A 25,962-nucleotide genomic window follows, 5' to 3' on the forward strand; every position below is an offset into this window, starting at 1 on the left:
GCAAACAAAGAGGGGGGCCGGCGGCATCAATAGTGGAGCTAGGTTTAGGAATAAAACTGAATTAATTTCAGTTTTAAGTAAAATTAGAGGGATTTATTTGAGCTTAAGATTTGAATTTCAAAATAAGAGAGGGGGGATTAATTGCACAATTAATGGGGCCCATGAAGAGGGGGGCCGGCGGCATCAAGGAGGAAGAGGGGAGTTTGGGATGAGGTGGAGGATTCCAAATCAAAACGATGACTAGGAAAATCTTGTCTCATGAATCCAATTTCATTTGGAATGAGATTGAGTTCAAAATTTCGAAAACTTTCATAAATTAGAATTTCCCAATTAGGAAAGAAATTGAAATTTAAAATTCAAATCTCAAAGAAAGGTTGGGGAGGAATATGGAGAGGTGGTGGAGAGGAAAGGTGGCCGGCGGCAAGGTGGTCGGCCGGTGAGGATCCGGTGACCGGCGGGTTGCTCTATGGACGGTGGCGGCAAGGGCTTAACTTCTTTGCTTTCTCTTCTCTACTTGGGGGTATTTGGTGGCGGAGGGACAAAGGATTAGTAATTTCAAACCTTGATCGATTTCTACAAGTGAACTCACAAAGAGATCATGAAGAACTCACTAAGAGATCTCTACGACATTGAACTCACAAAGAGAACAAAGCATAAGAAAATTTCATTCAATAATTCAATAGCTCATACATGATACAAGGGGCCATATAAATAGGCTCCAAATGAAAGCAAATGCAAAAGTCTAAAACGCCCCTCGGGCTACAAGATAAAACTAATACACACAAGGGTAACATGGGAAAAAAACGGAAAAGCAACAAGTAATGTAAGAACTGCGGATACAACAAATCATCAGTAGTAAAGGCTATCCATCATAGCCGTCGATCTCCGGTGTCGTCTCTGATAGACGCGCCGGAATCTCCTGTCGATGCCCCCATCACAACATCTTTACTAGCATGAGATTTTTTTAAGAGTAATCATAGCAATATGCTTAATAAGACATTAATTTTTTGTGAGCATAAATTAATCTTAAATTTGTCACCCTCTGTAAAACTATTATGGAGGATGGATGAATTATTTCTCTAAGATTTAAGGTGGTAAATTTTGCTTAAAAATTATATTTAATAAATAATTTAATTAAAAATGACCAAAAACCCCTTGATTTTAAAAAAAATAATTAAATTATATTTATTAAAAAAAAATCTTGCTTTAACATCATTAATCCCAAAATTTGACGTTAGTACAAAAAATGTCTCTTTTTAGGGAGTTGAGAGACCAATTCGTCCCTCAAAAGTGTTGGGGATCATTTTGGTCCCTCACAAAGAGTTGAGGGATCATTTTGGTTCTTTTTTCTATTTATTACATTAGTTCATATTTGAGTTTCCACAAGATTATCCTGAAGTGAATATGATCAGAGTTGAAGCAAATCCTTTCTTTCCCAAACCCCTAATCTGGATAAAAACCTGCGTTTTTTCATATTGAAATTATGATGTTCCAGTGCTTGTGTGGGATCTACTCCAATACTTACTAGGGTCAAGGATGACTTGTTTTGCAATTTGAATATTACAATGGTTTGTGCCATGCAAGGGGCTGATGTGTGGTTTCATGTCTGCTTATAATTTTTATCTGTTGCATATAATATATTTGGGTTTACACTGACCTGTTGCCATCCCTGAATAAAGGTCTGTCCTAAATAAAATTTTATATGCATGCATTCACTAAATTTTGTGTGTATTAAGATTCAGCTTATATTGCATAGGGTTTTGGATTTCTTAAAATAAATTTCGGAGATTTTACCGTACCAATTGTTAGAGCTTTCTAGGTAGCATTTGCAGTGTTAGCCTTTACTTCATTTTGCCATTTGTCTTCAAGGTATAGTTCTTGAAACTTTAATTCTTATGTATGCAATTATTCTTTATTTGCAGGATCTTTTGCAAGCTGTATTGCCCTTTGATCTGTTGCAGGATCGTAAGAAGCGAACTAGATTTGTTAATAACCTCAGGAAATGCCCTAAACCTGTAGTCGCGATGCCTAAAGTTGTTAATGATGCTGCGATAGCATTAGAGTCTCTGACATATTGTGAAGAAGCTCTCGAGCGGGAGTTGCTCATATCTATTTCGTATGACCTGAAACGTGCTACTTGTTGCTTTATTGCAAAAAATCTTGCTTCATAGTTTTCCAAGTATTTGACATTTCAGTCTCTCTTACTGAACTACATTATATACCCACTTGAGACTGAGTGCTTCAAATTACTGCCATGCTTTTCCTTTTTCTTTTAATTTATTCCTAAAACTAGTTTTATAAATTCAATTTGAAAGTTATATTTAATTTAATGCAATGATATTCATTAAACAAACAAATAGCATAACTCATCTGTTCTGTTTTTTTTTTTTTGTGTGTGTAGTTATATTCCAGGAATGGAGGTTGATCTATCTAGCAGGCTAAAAAGCTTGTACAGTATCTATTGTAAGGTATGCCACTCGATGTATTTAAGGCAGTATGGTCTTGTGCTTTAGTTTACAGTGATTTCTTCCTAGTATGTAGAAAGTCTATTTAACAAAAAGGGTCTATTTGACAATGTTGTGTTGTTTAGTAAAATGGATATTTGTCTGAATCTATTGATGAGTTATTTCCAGGAATCCTGTGATAGGGGAACTTGTTTTGTAAAATTAGTTGTGGCAATAACTTGAATTGGTAAATGATGCTGATAGAGATCTAAAGTTACTGTTGAGTTTATTTTCTGAAATCCTATGATAGATGATCTTGTTTTGTAATAATAGCTGTGGCCATTACTTGATTTGGTAAATGATAAAATTAGAGCTGATTATTTATTAACAAATAATATCAACTATGTTTATCTTAAAAATATTTTTGTCTAGTTGATAAATAATGCAAGTTTAAAAATCAGTACTGTATCTTGGAATTGAATTAAAATTATAATACGAATTAAATGATATGTATCTCTAAATGATATGTAGTAATAATAGTCACCTTTTTAATGATTACAGAAGATTTTTAAAATCAATCCATTTAAACAACACATTGTAATGTGTATATGGGTGTGCACAAATCTTATCCACATCAGTCTACAAAGTATGACATGGAACTCAAAGAGAAGATTTATTCATCACATTGAATTGGTAAAGTCAGGTTAGAGGAGAGGATACATATCTTTCTCTAGTGAGTTTTTGAGTTTTGCAACAATGTTGTGATTCAAGATGCATCTTCACCTAAGAGGTCATCCTCTCAACACCTTTCCTAACCCGAATAAAAAAATTCATTCAAATCTCAACCAATGAGAACGGACCGTGGATTATTGGTGAAGTACATGGTTAAGGGCCTTCATGCCTACGTGTTGCTCAGTGCAAACATATTTCAAGCGTCACCCCTCAGTTTGCAATATATTTTCAAGGTTACTGACTTTGATAATGAGAAATACTTGCATGTCAATGGTGATGGAATTCCTAGACCGTGTTATTCACGATGATTGAGATGAATGATTTTTAAAAAGGAGAAAATACTTGTATTTTTGGTAGTATTATGTTGAAGCATATGTGTTTTTATGTTAAGAGATTCTAAAATCGCTTTCAATAAAACCATATTTTAAGAAAGCATATGACCACTTGTTTTTATTTGCATACTTCTGAACTTTTCCGTATAATACTTGGATGTTGATGCAAAATGTCTCAAGGGTAAGATTCACTAAAAAACTCCTAGGAGCATGCACTTAAAGAATTGGCAAAAGAGCACAATACGTAACTTTCGAACTCTTCAAACTCTTAATTTAAGAAAAAAATAGTCTCTTTCGATGCAAAACTAGACAATATGCTTAATTCATTTTAAACTATAATATTAAAGGAACTGAAATACAAATATTATGTATCACAGTAATTAAGATTCATGCACCGCACCCAAAAAAATTTAAATTTGGGATTAAGCATAAATTTTATTCAATGATCCAATATATTTTGCATGTTTTGGGGGGTCTTCCAAAAAGACCCAAAATTAGCAACTTCACCTAATCCTTAAATATTTGGTTTAATAATGCAAGTTTTAATTAGAACACTTGGATTCTTGTAAGAATGAGAAGTTTACAACCATTGTTTTAGCAAAATAGACTAAATAGAAAATTTCCACTTAAAAATCTATTTTATAGGAATTTCCAAGAAAGTTTTGATTCTTAGCTATAGTTTGAAAATACCCAATTGGTTTTATTTTAATTTGAACGATTTAGGATTAATATTTTAGAAGGTAGATTAGATAATAAATAAAGTAATCCTAGATATTTTGTTCTTTTGAATGGACCTTATGATCTAATTTGATGTTTCTTATAGTTGTAAACTCTCATGGTTAATTACTACTCTTGATTGTGAGAAAACACTTTTGATGCTATAGTATAGGCTTTATGATGCTTTACTTGATAATAAAAAATTTATCACAATTAGCCCAGAGCAAAGGATCAGTACTGATGACAAATTCGATCAAGATCATATTGTTTTGTTGTCTCAGATTATCATGGACCTTGGTCCACTTAGCTAGTGGAGGTGCTTGATACTCAATTAAAGGATTCTTATTAGGAACCATGAGTTTTGTAATCCAAGGAATCTCATATGTGGGGAAAGCTAATTGATAGTGCCAATATTAGTTTGAATTTGATTATCAAAGGGCTTAATGCCCTATCAAGTGTGTAACTCATATACTTGGTAGCTATTAGGAAACATGTGAGTTCAAGATGTAATTGAAATATAATAATTCCATTGCACTGAGGAACTTGTGGTCTGGGACACTTATTACATCCTTAGTGACATGAGATTTTTGAGTGTGGTCATCTGAATATATTTGATGTGACATTATTATTTTAGGTGCTTTTCTCGATGTTAAATTTCTTATGCCTTTGCAAATTGGTATGGAGAATGCATGAGTAGCTACTCCGAGAGTCAAAATGGTCCCATGGCTATTCGTATACAGTCAATTTAGTCCTAGACTATCACATTGCTCTAACTTAGTCTCTCGATTATACAAAATTGTTTCAAAATTGTCCCTTTATTACTAAATTTGGATCAATTTTATATCACAATTGCAACTTGAGAAACCATTTTTGGATTTAAATGAAGCCAATTTCAGTTATGTGTGCTACTTTGAATGCTCCCCATATTGATGAAGCTTGAATGCATTTATTTTTAATTTTGAGAAGGCATTTTTTTGTTAGATTCCTTCCAATTTTGATTGGTGATAATTGAACCCATTATAGGGGATATGGATCAAAGTGTGTCTTTATGGCCGGGAGTTTTATTTAGATGGTGGGCTCGCTTACTTATGATATTTTAATGACCAAACCATTATTGGTGCGAAACTCGAATTTGGTGTTGAAACCTTATGAGACTAATATCTGCAGTCCAATAATAATATTTTGAATTGCTTGAATTGGTTTGATTTTTTAGGCTTATTGAATTTTAGAAGATTTGTATGGTCAACCCGACCTCAGACGTGTTGAGTTGGTGGCCTACCGTGCACATCTATGTTTTGAATTATTGTTAGGAAGGACAATTAGTAGTTTTTTTTGGGACATTTAGGCCATTTAAGGCAAACTCACACACACAACGCATACACATAGACTCGAACCTTGAACCTCTTAGTTGGAAGCCAAAGCTCTCAACCAATAGGCCAAGGAGAGTAGTGTGACAATTAGTAGTCGTAATGGTCTAATTGTTATCTCACTTGGCCAATGGCTAATGAATAAGCCATTCTTCTAATTTTTTAAGCTCGACTTATTGAGTCTTTTGAAACTTTTTGACCACTTAGAGAGATCGACCCTGAAGTGCTTTATATTTTGAGCATTTGAGATTTGTGTGAATGTTGACCTTTTTGGATGTTCTCATGAGTTTTCTCTTCGTCAGAGACATATAGCCTTCGACTTCTTGATTGGTGCCAGACCTTGATTTTGTTTTAGCACAATTTCTTGGCTTTCTCAAAGACTTCACACTCTGCAATCTTCATTTAAAGGGCCTTTATTTGATCAACGACTCTTGTCTTATTGGTCTTCAGTTCCGATATCAAGAATACCTACCGCGTTCTTCAGTGATGCAACATCAACGAGCAGCTCATCTATTTCAAGCACACTTTTCTTGAAACCTTTTTCCTTTTTTCTTACTTGTAAACATTCCCATAATGGCAATGTGGGTTTTAACATGTTTGGTGAATTATTATTATTATATTTTTGTTTGATAGATTGCAGCATAATATACCTGGAGTTATTGTGCATTTTCTTATATTATCTCTAATCTTCTTCCTTCAGATGAAAAGGAAAGATGTTGACATCCGGCAGGTTTATGATGCTCGTGCCCTAAGGGTGATTGTTGGCGATAGAAATGGAACTTTACATGGACCTGCTGTCAAGTGCTGCTATAGTCTTCTTGACATTGTACACAGGTGATTCTTTGTTCTGTTCAACGACTAAATAGTAAAGCTTATGCAGCGGTAAATTTTTCATGCACTTTCCAAGAATGCCTTATGAGAAATTGCTATTTTGTTAGACCGCTCTCCCTCTCTCTTCATGGCTCTTGTTATGTCGCTCTGTTGCTCTTGCTTTTACTCTGTCGCTCTCAAAGCTAATAACCCTGTTCACTGCAAACGATTTATGTACTTTCTGGTGATATTGTAAATTTTGTACATGCTGCAATGTCATAGAAATGACAATTAATTTCAGTAGAAATACCTGGTGTTAGCATGCTAGTGAAAACACATATTTGTTAGTTTCAAATGATACATGATCACTCCTGATTGGTTGTGTAGGCTCTGGACTCCAATTGATGGGGAGTTTGACGATTACGTTGTTAACCCCAAGCCCACTGGATATCAGGTAAAGCTATTTCATTCTAACTTATTGTCAATTTGTTTACTACTAATTTTCTTCTCTTTTTCTTTGATTTGTTAATTCCCAGATGTGATTGGTGTCCATGTCATAATCAATCTTGTTTTTCCATGAATGGCGTGCTACTTGTGATAAGTAACAAAATGAAGTATTAAAATTGCATATGACCCAAATTAATGAGGAACCCGAGCGGTTAAGCACTTAGTAAAATGCTTAGTGTTGAGAAGAAAACTTCTGGTGTTTCTAATTGACTAAATGAGGGGTGCTTATATGTATGCATACATAATATAGACAATAGGAAACAAAGAAGGGCAGATTAATCAAAATTATGAATGAAAAAATGAATATTTTTTAAATATGACAGTCTTCTAATATAACACTTTTTTTATATTATTTTCCTAAAGTACATCATAACCTTTCAACCTGGAACATATATATTTGTTAGCTTCAGCTTCTTTTATAAACAAAAATATAACAAATGACCCAGAGCTTTGGTATAGATATCTGTCCTCTGTTTTAAACTATAAAAATGATCAGTAACATTTTTTTTGTTGGAAAACACAACATTATGTATGACTTGCATAGCAAAATGAATTCTTGTGATACCACAAGTTTAATTTAGAAGTGCCAATCAAATAATTAAATATATTATTAATTACGATTAAGTGATATTCCTCGGGGTTTACTTAAAAATAAGCACAAGTACTTAAGATAAACATATTACGAGGCTGGCTTGTTGTAAGGTATGAAAGTGAAACTACGTACCATACTCTTAAAGAACTTATTGTATATACGTTTTCCTGATTCATCTAAGTCTAATCTTGTGGTTGGACTCGTTGTGGCTGGATTACTTCCCAAACAGCATTTCTAAAGAATTAATTCAATTCATCTTGTATTGTACTATCTAAAATTTTTCTTGCAAAACTTCATCAACATTCATTGGTTTTTTATTCGAAATGAATGTAGAGTGATCTAGCTTCTTCTTAATATGTCTCAAAGTCCTAACATCTTGACATTGACCACTTATAATCAAGTCATTTTTCTTATCTTTCAAATTAATTTCTTTTATTTTATAAATACATTTTTCTACAGTATCATTTCTAATAGTATCAATCAAATTTTCATCACATAATTCATGTAGGGATTCTTATGTAATTTTCTATATCTTATTAAAAAAACTTTATATGCTATATTTGAATTAGAATATCCTAGAAAAAAATTGTCATATTATTTTTAAATTTTTTAACTTTTTATATTTCATTATTCAGTTTATAATGTTTTCATCTAAAAAATATGTAAATAAGCAATGTTGGGGCTATCTCTCCATTTGCTTACGTAGACTACACACACTTATTGATGAGGACATCAGATTTCAACACGTGTACCATCTCCGGAGACGCAGATCTACGGCTACGATCCATAGCCTCTATTTCTAATTTATTGGCATTTTATTTATGCTTGTATTTCTTGTTTTCTAGTTTGCCCCTGTGGGCATTGAGTCGCTTATATAGCCCTGAGGGCATTTGTGCATTTCAGTTTTATTTTATTTTATTTTGGCCTACTTATATGAGGCCTCATGCATTGTAATAGTTAGTTTTTGAATGAATGAAATTTTTCTCTATTGATCTTTTTGTGAGTTCGTGTCACCATTCAAGATCTCTTTGTGAGTTCTTGAAGATGTGGAGCTTGTAGATCTCTTTGTGAGTTCTAGTGGAGGAGGTGCATGACTCAACATGAGGTTTGAAGTTTCATCCAAGTCTTCCAAATCTTCCCCTTGATTTTCTAGCCCTAACTTTCCCCCCTCCCAATGGCGGCTACCTTGGGCCGCCCAAGCCGCCAGCCTACAACCCCAAACCCCTTCCAATCCGTTGGCCTCCTTCCCCACTTTTCCCCTCTTCCCCTCTCTACCTGCCGGCCCTTCCCCCCTTGGATCTTGAATTTGAAATTCAAATTCCCCAAGAGACAGTGATTACCTTTCTAAAATAAGTCCTAAATTTTAGGTAATCTTCATAATGGGATTTCAATTTTAATTTTGAAATTCGAAAAGTTGCCTAATGCCTACCTGTAAATTAGGAAACCTTCCTTTTGTTTAAAATATGAAATTACTTCGGATTTATTCAAATCAATTGATTAACCAAGTGGGCCCCACCTCCTCAAAACATAAACCCCTCCTCTCTCCTCTAGTTTGGCCGGCCCCTCTATGGAATCCTCTCTCCCAAATTAATTCCCAATCTTCACTAATTCAGCCCCAAATCTCTCCCCTTTGTCGCCCCTCTCTCCCTCTTAGGATTGATTGGCATTTTCAAATTAAATCTTTCCTCTAACTTCCCAAAATTTGAATCTCTCTCAGATTTCCTGCACCTCCCTCCTTCCTCCCACCCGAGCTCCTTCCTCCCTTCCTCTTGGCCGCACCTCTCCTAGGTGATATTTCCTCCACCTTTACACCATCTTGACGCCGAGATCTCCCATGATCATGCATAGCGGATCCCGAAGTTGATCACGGATTCGTACTCGACGCCCACGGAGACATCCACATCGTTCGGTCACCTTTCTTCGACGTCGGGTTTGGTTTTGACGACACCGTTGAAGATTACTTGAACCAAGTCCTCCCCCATCTCGTGGACATCCTCGATGATCAATTCTTGGACTACGAGTGGATCATCAACGGCCATCCACCAGTTTCTCCAACTCCCACTTCTTCCTCGGCGACGAGTCCTCTCGGCATCACTTGTGTAATAGTGGTATCTCTAAGTGTGTTTACGATCCTCTTCCGCTAACCTCCACCTTCAAGAGTGATTAAAGAATCTCGAGGTGAAGGATCTATATTTTAAACGTGAGGCTTTGTTATAGTTGGCTATTTGCATTATTTAGATTTTTTTGGCTATTCTTTTGCAAGTTCTTGTGATCTCAAAGTGTAACCAATTGCTATTATTTAATCTTTCATGATATCTTCTTAAAACTTCCACTTGAGTAAGCTAGATTTTATTGGTAGTAGGCAAAGTTTGTAACCTTTTATTATTCTCTAAAGTGCAATTCTTGCTTCCGCATTTAGTTTCACATCACTTATGCTCTGTAGTAATCATTATCAAAACTAAGTTCTTTCTTTGATGACTCAATCCAATCAACCTTTCATATTTAATTCTTAGAATTCAACTGATATGATATGCCACTATTTATCTCTCGATTCACGCGCAACCCCTCTTAGTCAAGCACTCATTCAATTAGGTAATTAAATCTATTGTCAACTCATTCAAAACTTTACCCACGAGAGTAGAGAGTAAGTGCTATAGTCAATTACATAAACAACCCAAATTTTAAGCTTAGAACGCAACCCTAAATTTACCAAGATCTAATAACACTAGTCAATTGAGCAAAAGCGTTCTAAAATATTACAATCATTAACTACAGAGTATCTAACATATATTAGAGTTTACATTCATGACAATAATTTTTTCATCATGAGCATTATCTGAATATGATTCATATCTGATACCTGATTCATACATTAAATTATAGTGTAGTCAATTAAAAATCTGCCCCTCACTCAAGCTCAATCTTATCTTTCCCTCTACCTTAAACAATACTCGGTATAATTTCTAGTTGAGCTCTAAAGCTCAACAAGATAAACAAATCTATTACAAAATTTAAATATTTAGAGAACTAAATCATGATGTGATAATGATGAACTGAGCATTAGTCTGGGCTCCAAAAATTCGGCCCTGACCTCTGCCCGATGATGGTTTTGCTTTTCTTCGGCGAGGGGAGTTTTAACTTATTTAAGTTCCGGGGTAAATTTTGGAAGGCAGATGGGTTTGTAGATAAGACACTACCCAGAGATTTTGCCCGCATTTTGTGAGGACTTTATGATCTGAGTTTTGGTTTCTTATAGGCGCAAGCCCCTATAGTTAATTACCCATCCCGATAACGAGAGAGAACTTTCAATTAAGGCTAGTCGTGAATCAAATATGTAGAGTATACGTGTTATCTGACATATAGTAGCAGCATGGGTTTGGATTTGAGAATTGGGTTTGGATTTGGGAATTTAGAAAAATTTGATTTTTAAAATAGAAATTTCACCACCTTGCACTTAAAGCGGATGGTGAGGGAATGGATGATATACCCGATCAAGATCCCATGGTTCCGTCATCTCGGGCCATCATGGTCCTTGGTCTACTTAGTCAGAGGAGGTAGTCGACCCAACCTAACAAAAGGATCCTTTTGGGCAGCCATGGGTTGCTTCGTTCAATGGTATCTTGTAGACCTGGGATAAATGTTTGTCTAAGGGGACAAATTTGATTCCACCTTAGATAACAGAGGGCTTTGTGCCCTATCGATCATATCTGATTGATTCATATCTCAAGGATTTGATGTCGCTAAGGAACGTATTAGCTCTGGCCATAACCGGTATTTCGTGGTGCCATTTGGTGGAAAAATCACTCTGTTCAGAGGGCCCCTGGCCCCTGGTCATAACCGTTTATCATGCGGTGTCATTTGGTGGCAAAACCGCCGGTCAAAGGACACGTACCACATCCTTACTGGCAGGAGATTGTTTGAGAATGAATCCTATTGATATTTTCGACTAGGCATTTAGCTCTTTGTGAGCTGAAGTAGTTTTCAATTTGTTCACCCATGCAAACTGTTGCGAGGGTGGATGGATTTTTGCTTAAAATATTTGATGGGTAATTTCATTTTTAAATATATTGGATTTTGGGATTTTTGTGGAGCTTTTGGAGACATTTGAAAGTATTTGGAATTAACCCCTCCGGTTGAGATCTGCCTTCAGTACGGCCATCATCGGGGTGTTTGAGATCATTTCCATTTAAAGCTTGAACCTTGTCGACCTTTTCAACTTGCCGACAGGGGATCGGGTCTCATATGCTTCATGCCTTTGCTTGTGAATTTTCTTTGTTAGAGGCCTTGAAGGCCTAATATGAATGTATAAAATAAATATTCCGGTCAACTTCGTGACCAAATATTTATCCGATGGTTTAAACCCTGTCTACTCCTTGTGAATTTTCTTTGTTGGAGGCCTTAAAGGCTTCATGTCTTTTTCAGTGAATTCTTTTTATTATAGGCCTTGAAGGCCTAATATGAATGTATTAAAACAAATACATCGATCGCCCCAACCATGTATTTATTTGATGGTTCAAACCCTGTCAACTCTTATTGATCTGTATAGGAGGATCAGGTTCGAATCTAAGTTCGCTTGTTGACCCGCGCAGCATCCCTAGATGTCACATGTGTAGTTGTGTACAAATAACACTCTTGTCGGGGCCCATGCAGGTGTTTGAGAATTTCATTGATTGGACGTACCCTTTTGTGTACCTATTTGTATACAAACTACGGTGCACGTGCTGGGGTATTTTGAAATATTTTAGTTGTGCAGGTAATTGTCATTTGAATACACAACATTTTATTTGAGAGCTTATATATATGCCTTCTGTCCGTTAGTACGAGTGCTGCGGATCCGGTGGCGGTATTATCTAGATGTCATGAGGCATCTCATCATCTTGATGTTGACTCCCATTTGCTCATTCACCGGGGAGGTCTTGGCCACTGCCTTACGAAGAACTTCTTTTTAGGGTTTGCAGTGTAATAGACTTGTTGTTTCCGTTGTTTGTGGATGCCATAATCAGTTCCTTCCTGAGTACGAGACCAAGAAGAAATTTTGGAACACCAGGAAGTTTAGTTCTATTTTGTTCAAACATCTCTTCCAAGCCTTTTGCTCGTTTCAAATGTTCAAATCCTTGTCCAATTTGGGTTCAAATGATTGAATCATGTTCGAATTCAGGTCAAGTTTGAGCCCAATTTCATTGTCATTTATTGCAAGTCCAGACTCATGTTCGATTTCGTGTTCACTTGATATGAATTTGATTCCAGTTTGATTTTATTTTATTTGAGTTTGAGCATTGATTAATCGTTTAGATTTTGTTCGAGTACAAGTCTTCAAGTCCACTGTTCCTTCTCATGTGAGTCTAGGTCTTTGTTCTTTTGAGTTCCAATCAGGTCTAAGTCAAGTCTCACGTTCACCCGAAATTTTGGCAACCTCCCGGCGTTTCCCTCGTTTAGAGAAAAACTACGAGAAACTGGGCCTTTCCACCACGCGCAATAAAGGCGTGTATGGTAGGTGTCCTCAGACAAGGACATCGCGGTCGTGATCTATCTTCCCACCACGCGCAATAAAGGCGTGTATGGGGTCTTCGGCACCTGTTTAAAAATGCAGTTTGCTTTCCCCTAGCTCGAGGGTACTTATGAGTGATCCCGCCTCTCCATAGGTGCCACACCGGGGCCCCATCCCACCACGCGCAATAAAGGCATATATAGACAGTTTTCCGGTGCGCCACGAACGCCGAAGTAGAGTTTAGGTGATTGCCCGCCTCGTCGTAGGCGTCGGACTGGGTCTCATCCCATCACGCGCTATAAAGACGTGTATAGGCGGTTTTCCGGTCCGTCGCAAACAACGAAAGCAAGAATCTGAGTTTAGGAAAATTATACCTTTGCAGATCGGCATTGGAGGCTCGTGGACCGAGGCAAGACAAGAGAAGCAAGCCCCCCTTTTTTTAAATTATAATTAGTATCAATTAAATACAATTAATTAAATAATTTCTTTTAATTAATAATTTATAATTAACTATAATTAATTAAATAATTAATTAAAATTCATTAAAATTAATTAAAACAATAAGTTATAATTAATTTAAAATTAATTATAACTTAATATTAATTAATTCTAATAAAATATAATTAATTAAAAATAATTAGTTTACAAATTATGATTAATTAAAAATAATAGTTTTGATTAATTATATTTAATATATATATATATATACAAAAATCCCTCGGTTCGGCAGATATACGGAATTTGGCTGAGAAGCATGCGGCAAGGGAGAAAGTTACCTTCACTACCAGCGAGCTCCTGTAGTTGCTTCCGATCAAACAGGCAGGGAAGGTCGTGGAAGTAGCAAAGTCGAACGGCAGCACAGGAGGCGGCGAGCTCCCATTGTTCCGTCCAATGAAAATGTTGTAGCTTCCGACCCGACGAGAAGGAAAGTCGGAGAAGGAACGGAGTTGCACAACCACGGAGGAGGAGGCAGGGAAGCAGCGCAAAAGGGAGAAGGTAACTTCACAACAAGTGAGCGCCCGATGTTGCTTCTGATTAAAATGTACAACTTCTGATCTGACATGGAGGGAAAGTCGTCGAAGGCGCGAAGTCGTCCAGCCACGAAGGAATTTGAGAGGAGATGAGAGCGAGAGAATGGGTGCGGAAAGAGTGTGAGCAGCAAAATCCCTCCCTTCCTTTGACCTTTTGATGTCGCGAGGAGATTGTGCGATGTGGGCAGCGACATGGGTCGTGCGGGAGAGGTCGCGAACGCGCGCGACGTGCGATGACGTGCGAGGCAGAGCAGGTAAACGACTTTTCTCTTTTCTCTCTCTTTTTTTTTTTAATTGCAGGTCAACAATTAGATTTAAAAACATGATCATATACTAATCTAGTGTATTACATATAGTTTTTATAAAGATAAATTGCTTGAACAATTACGGTACATAATGTTAAGTGAAGTATTCATATCGAAGGAAATCTTTTAAAGTATTCTTAAATTTTCAATCTTCAAATGTACCATGTTAGTTAAATGTAAAGGTCTCAATATTTTAGATTAATTATTGCATGCATTTGTTGGTTTATTTCCTTTATTTGTTATATTAGAAGATCTTATCTCAGCCTTAAAATATATCACTGTTTAGTTTTTTTTTTTCCATCATAAAGTGGTGGAAGTATCAAACCCACATAACATAATACAAGGTCGAAACCCACCATAAAGGCTCATCATAAAGTTCATTGTAGCCTAGTTGTAATTCAACATTGTCACTTCTTTGCCATAAACGTATCATTGTGATTGAACTATGTGGGGACCTTTTTCCTTCGTAAGGGCTAACCTTTGCTGCCAACTTATTTTTCATGAACGTATCATTGAGATTCTATCCACATAACATGATATTTTTCTCAATTCATTGCATTTTGATTAGTGAGCATTTCATTCATTTAGAGCATGCTAATCAACTTTGTGCATTACTATGTAAATTAAAAGTACTAGTTGACATACCTTTTAAAATACACATTTATAGAATGTTAAAAAATACTTGTAACACTTCAAACATGTATTTGCATATTTTAAAATTGATGTTAGATCATATAATCATGAATGATAGGCTCTCTTTGCAATATGAAGACTTTCTAATACCTTGTTTATTAATTTCATATAGATTTATGCAAAAGAATAAAGTAAATCTTACTTCAAGGTTAGAAATATAGTATCCTATCCAACTGGCGATCAACTATAGGACAAACTTTCTTATTATAATCATCTTGAAACCTTGCTTTTTGTAAGCAATCCATAAAATGCAAATTTCTCAAATTTTCAATTTTCCATAACTTATCAACTCAAATCCAAATAAAATTAACCTCAATAAAACTTTATCTCAAAATAACCTTCCTTATTGAAGTCTCAAAGCCTAATACTTAAATACGAAGCCGTTGAGTTGAAGGAATTCACGAAAAAATAGATTTTTGACTTAAAAACCTAGTGTTCGTTTCAATGTTTAAAATTGCGTATTCTGGTATTGAGGCGTTTTTCATTCGTAAGACGAGGCGTAAGCCTCAAGGCATTTTGAGGCGTAAGCCTCAAAATCAAAAGATTGCGTAAACATAAAATGATAAAATTTTTATATACTAATGAGTGAATAATATAAAACATAAAAAATCATAAGATATGAAGTGAAATCAAAATATCCCAATTATAAGACAACATGAAATATAGTTCAACTCAAAATTCTATCTTTCCCAAATCACAGTATTCTTTTCATTAACATATAATTCCAATTTTCAAAAATAAATATTAAATAGCAATGACATATCACATAAGAACTCACAAGTCATCAACACTGTCATCACTAAGGAGTTCTTCATTTGAATCATCATTATGATGAACTGCTCTCTCCCCTTCCTCCTCTCCTATAGAGTCCAATGTCGGGCATTTACTTCAAGATTTATGTAAGTTTTAATATATATATAGTGTGAGGCGTAAGCCTCATGCCAGTGAGGCGAGGCGGGCCTCAACCAAGTTGAGGCGCAAGCCTCATAAAAATAACTCGAGGCGTAAGCATCGAGGCATTTTTTACTGGAATTGCGCAAAGGCGGGCCTCAAGGGGAGCCTCATATTGTGCAATTTTAAACCATGGTTCGTTTCCTTTTCCTTCCCTTCCCCTTTGGCTTGTTCTTGATTTCAGGTTTCAGGATAAATACTGTAATATTTTACTTAGAATATCATATATACATATTTGTATCAAAATGATCCTAATAAAATTTAGGGTTCACTAACATTCTCTATCATTTTTGTGCGGTGCAGAAAATTCGGTTTAAAAATTTTAGGTTTTTTTTGGTTTTTACCTATGCAGGCAAAATTACCGAAGTCAGCAAGCACCTCTCAGTCCCCAAGCTTAGGCTCAAAAGATCATTGCCAAATTATTCCATTTCATAAAAAAAACCACCAATTCACCATTATATACTCGTTCATGCCTCATCAATTCATCCTAGTCATCATCATTAAGCGGATAATCCAACATTTAAATTGTTGTAAAACATGTAAGCAGAATTACAAGCAAACATGATTCTGTGAAGAAAAATAATATGCTGAAAGTCCTTATTTTTTGTATGTTCATCCAGATCCCTCTGAAGCCCATATAATAAAGTGGGAAATACAGAGTTATAGGAATAGTAGCAATGAGTTAAATGCAATAAAGCCAAGATATAGGCTAGGCAACCTTCAGGAGTTTGAACTACTAAAAATAGTTTCTATACCAAAAGATCATGCCATGATTCATGAGTGCATATAATAATTACTTATGCAAATTTTGGATTCTATACTCCAGCTTTTAGAAACACATATTCATATGTTATCTTCTATGATGCACCGATACTTCTTCTCAAAGAGGTGTGCAGTGTCCGACACATATCAGACACGCTAAAAACGTGTCCGATTAAAAAATATTAAATACAAATTGCTCGCTTGTCTTAAATATTTTATGAAAAATTTTTAACGTCTCCTCTCTCGATGTTTGATGCATGACATCTAAACCTGATTCTCGACATTCTAATATTAATCATCTTATGCATAAATTATGACTTATTATTTCTAAATTATTTTTAATATTATACTTTTTCAATTTGTATACATTTAAAATATAAAAATTATAATGTTGTGTCCAACTTGTGTCTATGTTCTATATTTTCAATAATTGATGTGTCCCGTGTCCATATTGTGTCGTATCCGTGTCGCCGTGTCCATGTCTATGCATCATATGTTATCTTCCAAAAGAATGTTACAAGGAAATAAAAATTAGTCAAAAATAAATACAGTTAATTTAAATGTCATATTGAAACAGAATTTTTCAAGGCAATTATAAAACTTAAAATTGGTTGTTTTGACGACTCATAAGTTGCCCTAATCTCATGAAGTGTTCTTGGTGAAGTAGAGCTCCTATAATCACCAAGTTGACAATCACATGCACTGAAGGCTGATTTTGAAGCTGTTGTTGAACGAGAGTCTTTGGTGAAGGTGGTTGTCATTTGCAACTGGTGGTATATTGAGATATATTGGGAGCAACGTCTCTCCACTTTAGATCAAAATAGTTGTATTTTAGTTGGAGACTGACTTGAACAATTGCTACATTGATTTTCAGAGCAATTAACCATTATTTTTAGAAGAAATTGAATCGTTTGAGTTGATGAAAGGCTAGTACAAAACATAAAATTTATAAGTATTTGATGCATACCTCATTCTAAATGCAATGGACCAATGCTCTAAAATAATTAAGAAAGGACCATGGATGATATATAATTAGTAAGCTTTATGTAGTAACTGCCACCCAACCATATAGCAAGAAATATAGGTTATGGAACACCATGCCATTGTCAATATATATCTCAGGGTCACCTAGCTTTTAACAAGGCCAAACAACGTGCATCAAGCTCACCTAATGAAACCAGCGGATATTCAAAAGGATTACCTAAAATTTTTTCTAGTTTTCTCCTTGTAATTTTAGTTTTCCATGGCAAGTTATCTACTTCGATGCCCTCACTTCCTTTTTTAAAGTATTGGTACAATCTAATGTTCAATGCTGCTTTTGTCTGTTTATTATGGACTTGTCTTGTTTAACATATTCGGAATACAGTGCAAACTAAATGCATGCAATTTAAATGCTCTCAATTTTACTACATTTACTTGAGAATTTTGCAGTAAATGAACTATGAAATAAAGTAATTTTACTTTAAATGGATGATTTTACTTCAAACCAAACACCATAAACTAGCAAAGCATACTAATACTTTTAAGTCACCTCAACTTTTTCATTTATCCCCTAACAAATGTGAGTGTATTCCTCGCAGTCTCTTCATACTGCAGTGCTAGGTCCCGATAGTTCACCAATTGAAGTCCAAATAAGGACGCAGGTACAATATTTATTTGTTCATTCAGGCTCTGCAAGATAAATAACACAATAGATAACAATGTTTATAATGATATTACCTTTCCAGCGGATGCACAAATATGCAGAATCTGGGCATGCTGCTCATTGGCTATATAAGGAGAATAAAGTAGAAAATTCAGATATCATAAATGATTCTAAAATCCAAGCATCTTCCTGCCAAACAGCTTGTTTAGAAGATGAAGGTTATATTCAAGAGGATGCTCATCAGAAATATGGTTCCTTAAAAGTGGGGCAGCCAGTCCTGAGGATAGAAGGCAGTCAATTGCTTGCTGCTGTTATTATTAGGTTCATTAAAATTTTGACCAAGAAGCATAAAGTATTATATTAGAAAGTCTTTTTTTAATATCACTTACTAGTGCATTATCCGTTTGTGCAGGGTTGATAAAGGTGGAAGAGAGCTTTTGGTTGCTGTGAGTTTTGCTCTTGAAGCATCTCAAGCTGTAGCAGAGAGAAGATTTTCTTTCCAGATAAAACGTTGGGAAGCTTATGCAAGGTTATATAAAAGGGTAAGCTATAAATTCTGGTTGTTTAGCAGTTAATTATAATTGAATTTGTGAAATGTATTGCACCAACTCCCTTACAATAGTGGTTAAATTTTGAAAGAGTTATGACATTCTAAGAGATATTGTTACATTGTTGATTGAAACTTATAGCTGTAGATCCCTTTGGTCTCCTTTCTATTCCAACTGTTAACGGAACGGAATATTTATCATTCTTCTATATAGGTTGATATTTGAAAGATTTATTGGTTTTTACCTTTGATCTTCATCATGTTTAAAAAGTTAGATAAGAATGCGTATTCTAATCAAGACTGCTCATAAGTAATTGTGGTCATTCGTAAGGACATAAACTGCAGTTTGACGTAGGCTTGGTTATAACAATGGTGCATCAATTGAGGGACTATATAATCCCTTCTTTTATTCTTTAGTTCTTTGTGGGGTGGTGCATATGTTCACGAGGAGGTTGGAGATACTCTAGCTGTATTAATAGAAAGGCATTGGTGTTTTAGAAATACATGAATGGTATTTTCATACTATTCCACATTCACTAAATCCAGAGATATACAATAAATAGGTCTTTGAAAGATTTATTGGTGTTTACCTTTGGTCTACATCATGTCTGAGAAGTTAGAGAAGCATGGTGTATTCTAACAAAGACTTTTCATAAGTAATTGATATTTATTGAACAAAAACATCTAATTTGAAACTAGTTAATATTTGAGATTTTGCAATGTGATTTATGATTGTTTCTTATTGATTTTTACAAATGATGGCAATCAAGTTTGCTCTAGTTCTTTGGTTGTGCCTATTGTTGAATCTTGTTTTTGACCATGCTAACTTTTTACTATATTATGTCCTATTGTTGTTCCTTGAATGACAAATGTCTTTTTCCGGTGCTATATTAATCCGTTTAATATTTTCAGGTCTCTGCTCAGTGGTGGTTTGCACCCGGACATGGGGATTGGTGCACATGCTTGGAGAAGTACACTTTGTGTCGAGATGGGATGTTTCATAAGGTTCACTATATAAAATGCATCTTTTCAGAATTTCAGTTTAATAGAATCATGAAAGATTATTGCAGCATCAATTTTGTCAATAATTGCTGCATTTATAATACGACTTACCCATTCAAGTAAGACAGTTGTGTGTCAAAAACAGCCTTCAATGCTGATAAAGTTTGGGTTTACAGATTGATTTGAGTCTATACCATGTCCTGAATAAGATCAATTGAAATAAAATTTCAGTAGGACAAGTTGGAGATTTTAAATCCTAGAATATCCTCTGATACTCAATCCGTGATTGAGCTTAAAGGTAGGAAAATAATTAAATATTTGACAGTCTGCTTCAGAATGTAAACTATCCTACTTAACTTGCCTCCTTGGGGGTATTTATAAACCCTTGGATGAAGGCTTTTATGGTATTTTCATAAATCATTAGGTGGAGAGGTAATATCATCTTTGTTATTTGAATTGGACCAAAGTGCCCTTTGGTTGTGGGTCAAGTTGATTTATGGATTGCAATTGAGCCACTTTGAGATTCACATTGGACCATTTTGTCCCTTATGTTGATGGATGATTAGATGGAGGCCTAAAGGTTAAATATTGATTCTTATGGAGTTTATTTTATCAAGGTTATTTGGTAAGTTGACATGAACCTTGTTGCAATTAAGCGACATGGGAGATAGGTGGATCCAACTGTCATTGCATGACAATCGCTTAAACATGAATCATGCAGACTTTGATCAAACAATAAAGAATAATTAGGAACTACCCTTTAATTTCATATCAAAGGTAAATGATGCAGGACATATATGAAATTATGATGTAAATAAGGATTTTGCAGGCTTGATGATTAAGAGCGGGTTAATTAAAACTTTATGGTGAGTTAAATAATGAAATAAAACACAAAGAGCGGTAAACACAAGCTTAGGCCAAGTTACTTGCGAAAAGTAAAAATCACATAACAACCAATTACTCTTGAAGTTGCATACGAGATAGGTTTCAACAAGAAATCCCTAATCTAACAACAAGAGTAGTGCTATGAAAGATCTCTCACACAATTCCTACCAAACACTAAGCTTTAGCGGAGCGTTGCAAGATTATGCATGAATCAATCAAAACCACAAGGATCAATGAGGAAGGTATGAACTCTTTGCTAAGATTCAACCTTCTCGCAAGCTTGGACAGCAGTTGGTGGCTTTATGTCAGCGAAACTGTTGATCTCCTTTTGCTGGAATTGATGGACATCAGGCTGTTTTTCTTTGGACAGCAGTTTGAAAGGACTCCCGTTGGTGGGAAGGCCAGGGGAAGATGCAGGAGTTCCTGGACAGCAGCTTTGCAGAGCAGAATGTAGAATTCTGGTTGGGTTTGGAAGGAATTCATGGGAGTAAAACTTGAAAGAGTTGGCAGGGGAGGGGACAGTGAGCCAGGGGAAGAGGGAAATTAATTTGGGTATGAATAAGGGGCACTCATTTAGGTAGGAGAGAGGGAAAAGGTGTAGAGGGGGCTACGGCTATGTGAGGAAGGGGATTGGGTCTTGATTACCTTCCAAATCAAACAATCCTAGATTAATAAGGAGAATTTAAATTAAATCCCTCCACTAATTTCAGAATTAGTTGATTGAAATCTGATTGAAAACTTTCCTAATATAGATATCCTATTTTAGGAAGGTATTCAAATTCAAATCAATTTGAATTTAAAAACTATCCTAATTGGGATTTCTCAAAATTGGAAAGCATTAACTTTGGGATGTGAATTAGGGAGGCAAAGACTTGGGGAAGTAGGATTGGCGGCTAGGGTTAGGGTGGAGTTGAAGGGAAGGGATTAGAGTGGGGGTTGGCTGGCGGCAAGGGATGATGGGGTTAGGTGGCCTGTGGTTAGTGATTTGCAAGATGTCCTTCGGCATATTTTATTTTAGGAAAAAAAATCACTTGTTGCTTGTGTTGAAATTTGAATGAGAAATCACACGGATTGAAGGTTTTATGAGTTTCATTTTATGTTTCTTGGTGGATTGTCACTTGGATCCATGTTATTTCATATTCACTTTCAAATTAAGGTTGATTTGCTGTATCAAGAGGCAGAGATATGTTATTTCTCTTATAAAATAAACTCTTTGCTCTACTTGGGTAGGTGAGCAAAAGAAACTTCTCTATTACATTTCTTAATAGCATTGCATTGGAGCGATAGACCTTCACATGAGTCACCTTCCTCACTATCCTATTCTTGTCTTGCCTTCGTCAATCTCTTTGCCTGGGGCATCACGTCTTGACTTGCTTCTCTCATTAACAATTCGTTGTTGCTCCTTTCTTGATGTTGTGAATCTTCTTCAACATTCTTCAATGCATATCCCTCTCATTTTCATCAAACACCAACCTATAGTTGATGATTCAATCATTAGGCTTTCCCAGCTTGATTTATAATTATATATCTACTCCAGTCATCAATCTCTAGCAGTCATTGTTCTTCCTTGCTGACTAGCCATTGCTCCTACTCCACTTATCTTCTTTCGTCGATTGTAGTTCTCATGTAGTTGTAAATCCTTCGATCAATCTTTCCCAGCATCATTTGTCAATCTTATGCAGTTGTAGATCCGTTAATTAGGCTTTCCTAGCATGATCTTTTTGTCTCCTGTAGTTTGGCTACATCATTGATCTCCTGCTATTGTTTATTGACTTTGATCTCTAGTATTCATCAATGAACTTTTTCATTGTTCCTTAAATTTAGTGTGTTGTACCTTTTTCTTTTGTACGAGTAAATATGATGGCTATTGAAAAGCAGAGGTCCATTTCTCAAGTGGCATTTGCTTTAGAAACACTCTTTCCAAGTTGTGTAGGAGAATATGAGGGTAGTCATCTCCCCATTAGAACAACAACAACATCAAGCCTTTGTCCCACTGTGGGGTTGGTTACATGAATCCGTTTTCGCCATTGTGTCCGGTTAAAAATTATCTCCCCATTACTGGCCATAAATTGAATGGCCACAATTATCTCCAATGGTCATAGTATTAGTACTGATGTATATCTCTTGGAAGAGCAAAGATGATTATCTCACTTGAGCCATGCCAACATGGAGAAAGACAATACAACATTTAGAATTTGGAAATAAAAAATTACATGGTAATATTCTGATTCATTAATTATATGATTAACAAAATTAGAGGATTGTCTTTTCAGCTTGCTAAAAGAGATTTGGGTTAAAGATGTTTATTTCAATTCCAAAAAAATACATTAGAACTATTTTATATTGATGTTACCCTCCATGAAATTTAGCAGGAAGAATCATCTATTACCCGACTACAATTCCCTTAGATATTAATAGTAACAACTCGATCTGTTAGAAGTGACAAGTGGAAGCGTTCGGGAGATGAGAACATTATATAGCAAATCATCGAGAACAAAATGGGTTTCTAAATTTCTAATAGGATAGAACAATAAACTTGATGAAGTGCATATGAGAATCTTATGAAAAATTTCATTACCCACAATTTAAAAAGTTTTTTTAAAGGTTCACTTGAAAATTCATTAAACATTAATATTGTGTTCTTGAATTTTTGCATGAATTTGGTATCTGTTTCGTGTAGTGACTAACCATGAACTGGCATGCCGAAGTTACTGCACCCTCAGTTTGCTCTCTTGTAAAAAAACTATCTTGCAAAAAAACTATTTTTTATTTAGGTCATTATTTGTACCCATGATTGATGATAAATAACCACCTGATTTTTCCCAATTTTTTATTTTTTGCAGGAGGACCAGTTTCAGCGATTACTGCCTACATTCATCCAGGTAATAGATATGTCGGAGAACGAGAAAGTTGAATACTGGAATGTTGTGTCAGCTGTGTTCGAGGGAAAACAAGTCGTTCCTGATCCATCTTTAAGCAACATTGGGAGATCAAGTTGGGAAACTGATGATGGCATCAATAACAAGGTAGGCTTCACGCTTTCACTTAACAAACTTTTTCATCAGAGAAACTTAACTAGCAAAATAGGCTCAATTAAATCCGTGCCTTTTTCTCCTTCAATCTTATACAAATCTCTTTTTACTATTGCGATTATTTGCTAAGATGTGGAAACTAATTTTTTTTTATTTAAGATTATTCACTAGTCTATTGTTTTCTTAGGATTTTTTTTTTTTTGGTATTTTTAAGCCGTTATAATTTTTCTATTTATAAATTGGAGGGGGGATATTTTCTCAGACAATCAAATATGAAATTTGTAGCGTTGGCGACAGTGCAGCCATTTCAAGTTGGATGGTTGAAGTGGAGGAATGCATCGGGCTTGTTGCTCGATAGAAGAGTCCCCCTCAAACTTAAGGGAAAATTCTATAAGATGGTGGTGAGACCTACAATGCTTTATGGTGCCAAATGTTGGCCATTAAAAGAGAACCATAATACTAAGTTAAGTGTTGCAGAGATGAAGATGCTTAGGTAGATAAGTGGCTTTACCCTTAGAGATAGAATAGGAAATGAGCATATACGTGAAAAGGTTGGAGTAGCTCCAGTGAAAGATAAGATTAGAGAGAGTCGCCTTAGATGGTTTGGTTGCATTAAACGGAGGCCTTCCCATGTTTGACGTATTAGATTTGACTTATGTTAAGAAAGGTAGATGTAAACTTAAAAAAACTTGGTTAGAAAATATTAGAAATGATCTTTCTTTGTTAAATTTAAATGAGAATTTGACTTTTAACAGAACACAATGGCGAAAAAGGATTCATGCAGCCGACCCCACGTAGTGCGACAAAGACTTGATGTTGTTGTTGTTTGAATTTATATTGGTCTATTTCCCAGTATTATTAACTTCACCTTGCTGAAATATATATCTTAGGTGAATTTGTTGAGAACAATGCTTCAATGGGAGGAGCAAGTTCGGCATGGAACAGCCTTAGGTGATCGATATCACAATTCTAATACTGTGACTCTCAACGAAGTAGTCATCATAAGATGGCCCAATGGGGAGATAATGAGATTGAGATCAGGCAGCACTGCAGCTGATGTTGCCAGAAGATCGGGGGATGAAGGAAAGCTAGTGTTAGTAAATGGTCAGCTCGTTCAACCGCACACAGAGCTCAAGGATGGGGACATTTTGGAGGTTAGAGTGTGAGAGATTATTAGGTGCGGAGTGCAGACGGGGAGAACCATCCGCACAAGCATTGGATACTACTCGGTACCCCGCGGGGTACCGCTAGGTTCTCAGTATTTGTGCGGACGATGCGCACCCCGCACGTAATAATTTTTCCTATGATCACAATACAAGTTTATTGGAAGGAGAAGTGGGTTTCTATAGCTGTACAGAATTGGGTGGTGGTAGTCAAATCAAATAATGGGGAGCCCAAAAGGTTAGTGTATTGGCTACGATTGGTCACTGTATATATTAGTCATTTAGCAATAAATGCATCAATCAATTCTCACTTGTATTTAAATAATATTTGTTAAATGGTCGGTTATAATATAATTTGTTATTGCTATTCAAGTAAATGTGTGCCATCCTGTCTCTGTTCAACTGTTTAACTGTTTGGCCCATCAATCAAATAATTTTAATAAATGCAAAATCTTTTTGTCTGATACATATTAATTTGTTATGATTTCATTTATTTTGATTCCATATTAAATCAAAAAGTATTTTTCTTAGAAGATATTATTCAACAAAGATGGGTGAGATATTTTACTAATCCAGCTCGCCTTGGTCTATTGGTTGAGAGCTTAAGCTTTCAATCAAAAGGTTTTAGATTCAAGTCTGTGTGTGTTGTGTGAATTTGCTTTAAACAACCTAAATGTCCATTATATATATATATAAACTTTTTAATGAAGATTGTAAGAATATAATTTATTTTAGTGATATTAGTATCCTAATTAAAAATAAAAATTTTTATTGGTATATTAGTAAAATTGAAGTTAAATTTTAAAGAAAATGAAGAGTGAAAAAGCTAATAGACTGATGATATTTCAATGTGTGAAAATGCTTAGAAGATTTTTAGCTTACTAATTTTTTATAGATAAAATATGTCAGAAGAGTAGAGAATGAGTGTTTTGATTCTTATTGTTAAGAACAAAACTT

The 25,962-nt window shown here is 35.3% G+C and overlaps 1 protein-coding gene across 3 annotated transcripts in view; it reads left to right on the plus strand.

Moving 5' to 3' along the window:
• The window catches only part of LOC110110306, a 65,696-nt gene extending 40,314 nt beyond the window's left edge, over window positions 1-25,382 (plus strand). For 2 of the 3 annotated variants that reach the window (XM_020841714.2, XM_020841717.2), the window contains 10 exons: window positions 1,923-2,116; window positions 2,402-2,468; window positions 6,293-6,426; window positions 6,790-6,856; window positions 18,312-18,374; window positions 18,459-18,697; window positions 18,789-18,918; window positions 19,836-19,928; window positions 23,654-23,836; window positions 24,733-25,382. In XM_020841714.2, the coding sequence (XP_020697373.1) occupies window positions 1,923-2,116; window positions 2,402-2,468; window positions 6,293-6,426; window positions 6,790-6,856; window positions 18,312-18,374; window positions 18,459-18,697; window positions 18,789-18,918; window positions 19,836-19,928; window positions 23,654-23,836; window positions 24,733-25,008 (1,446 nt within the window). In that variant the 3' untranslated portion in view covers window positions 25,009-25,382. The remainder of the gene's footprint in view (window positions 1-1,922; window positions 2,117-2,401; window positions 2,469-6,292; window positions 6,427-6,789; window positions 6,857-18,311; window positions 18,375-18,458; window positions 18,698-18,788; window positions 18,919-19,835; window positions 19,929-23,653; window positions 23,837-24,732) is intronic. The other variant, XM_028695435.1, reaches the window with a different exon arrangement.
• Window positions 25,383-25,962: the final 580 nt, after the last annotated feature.

The sequence above is a fragment of the Dendrobium catenatum genome, unplaced genomic scaffold (genome assembly GCF_001605985.2).
Source record: "Dendrobium catenatum unplaced genomic scaffold, ASM160598v2 fragScaff_scaffold_636, whole genome shotgun sequence".
In the NCBI taxonomy this organism is placed as follows: domain Eukaryota; kingdom Viridiplantae; phylum Streptophyta; class Magnoliopsida; order Asparagales; family Orchidaceae; genus Dendrobium; species Dendrobium catenatum.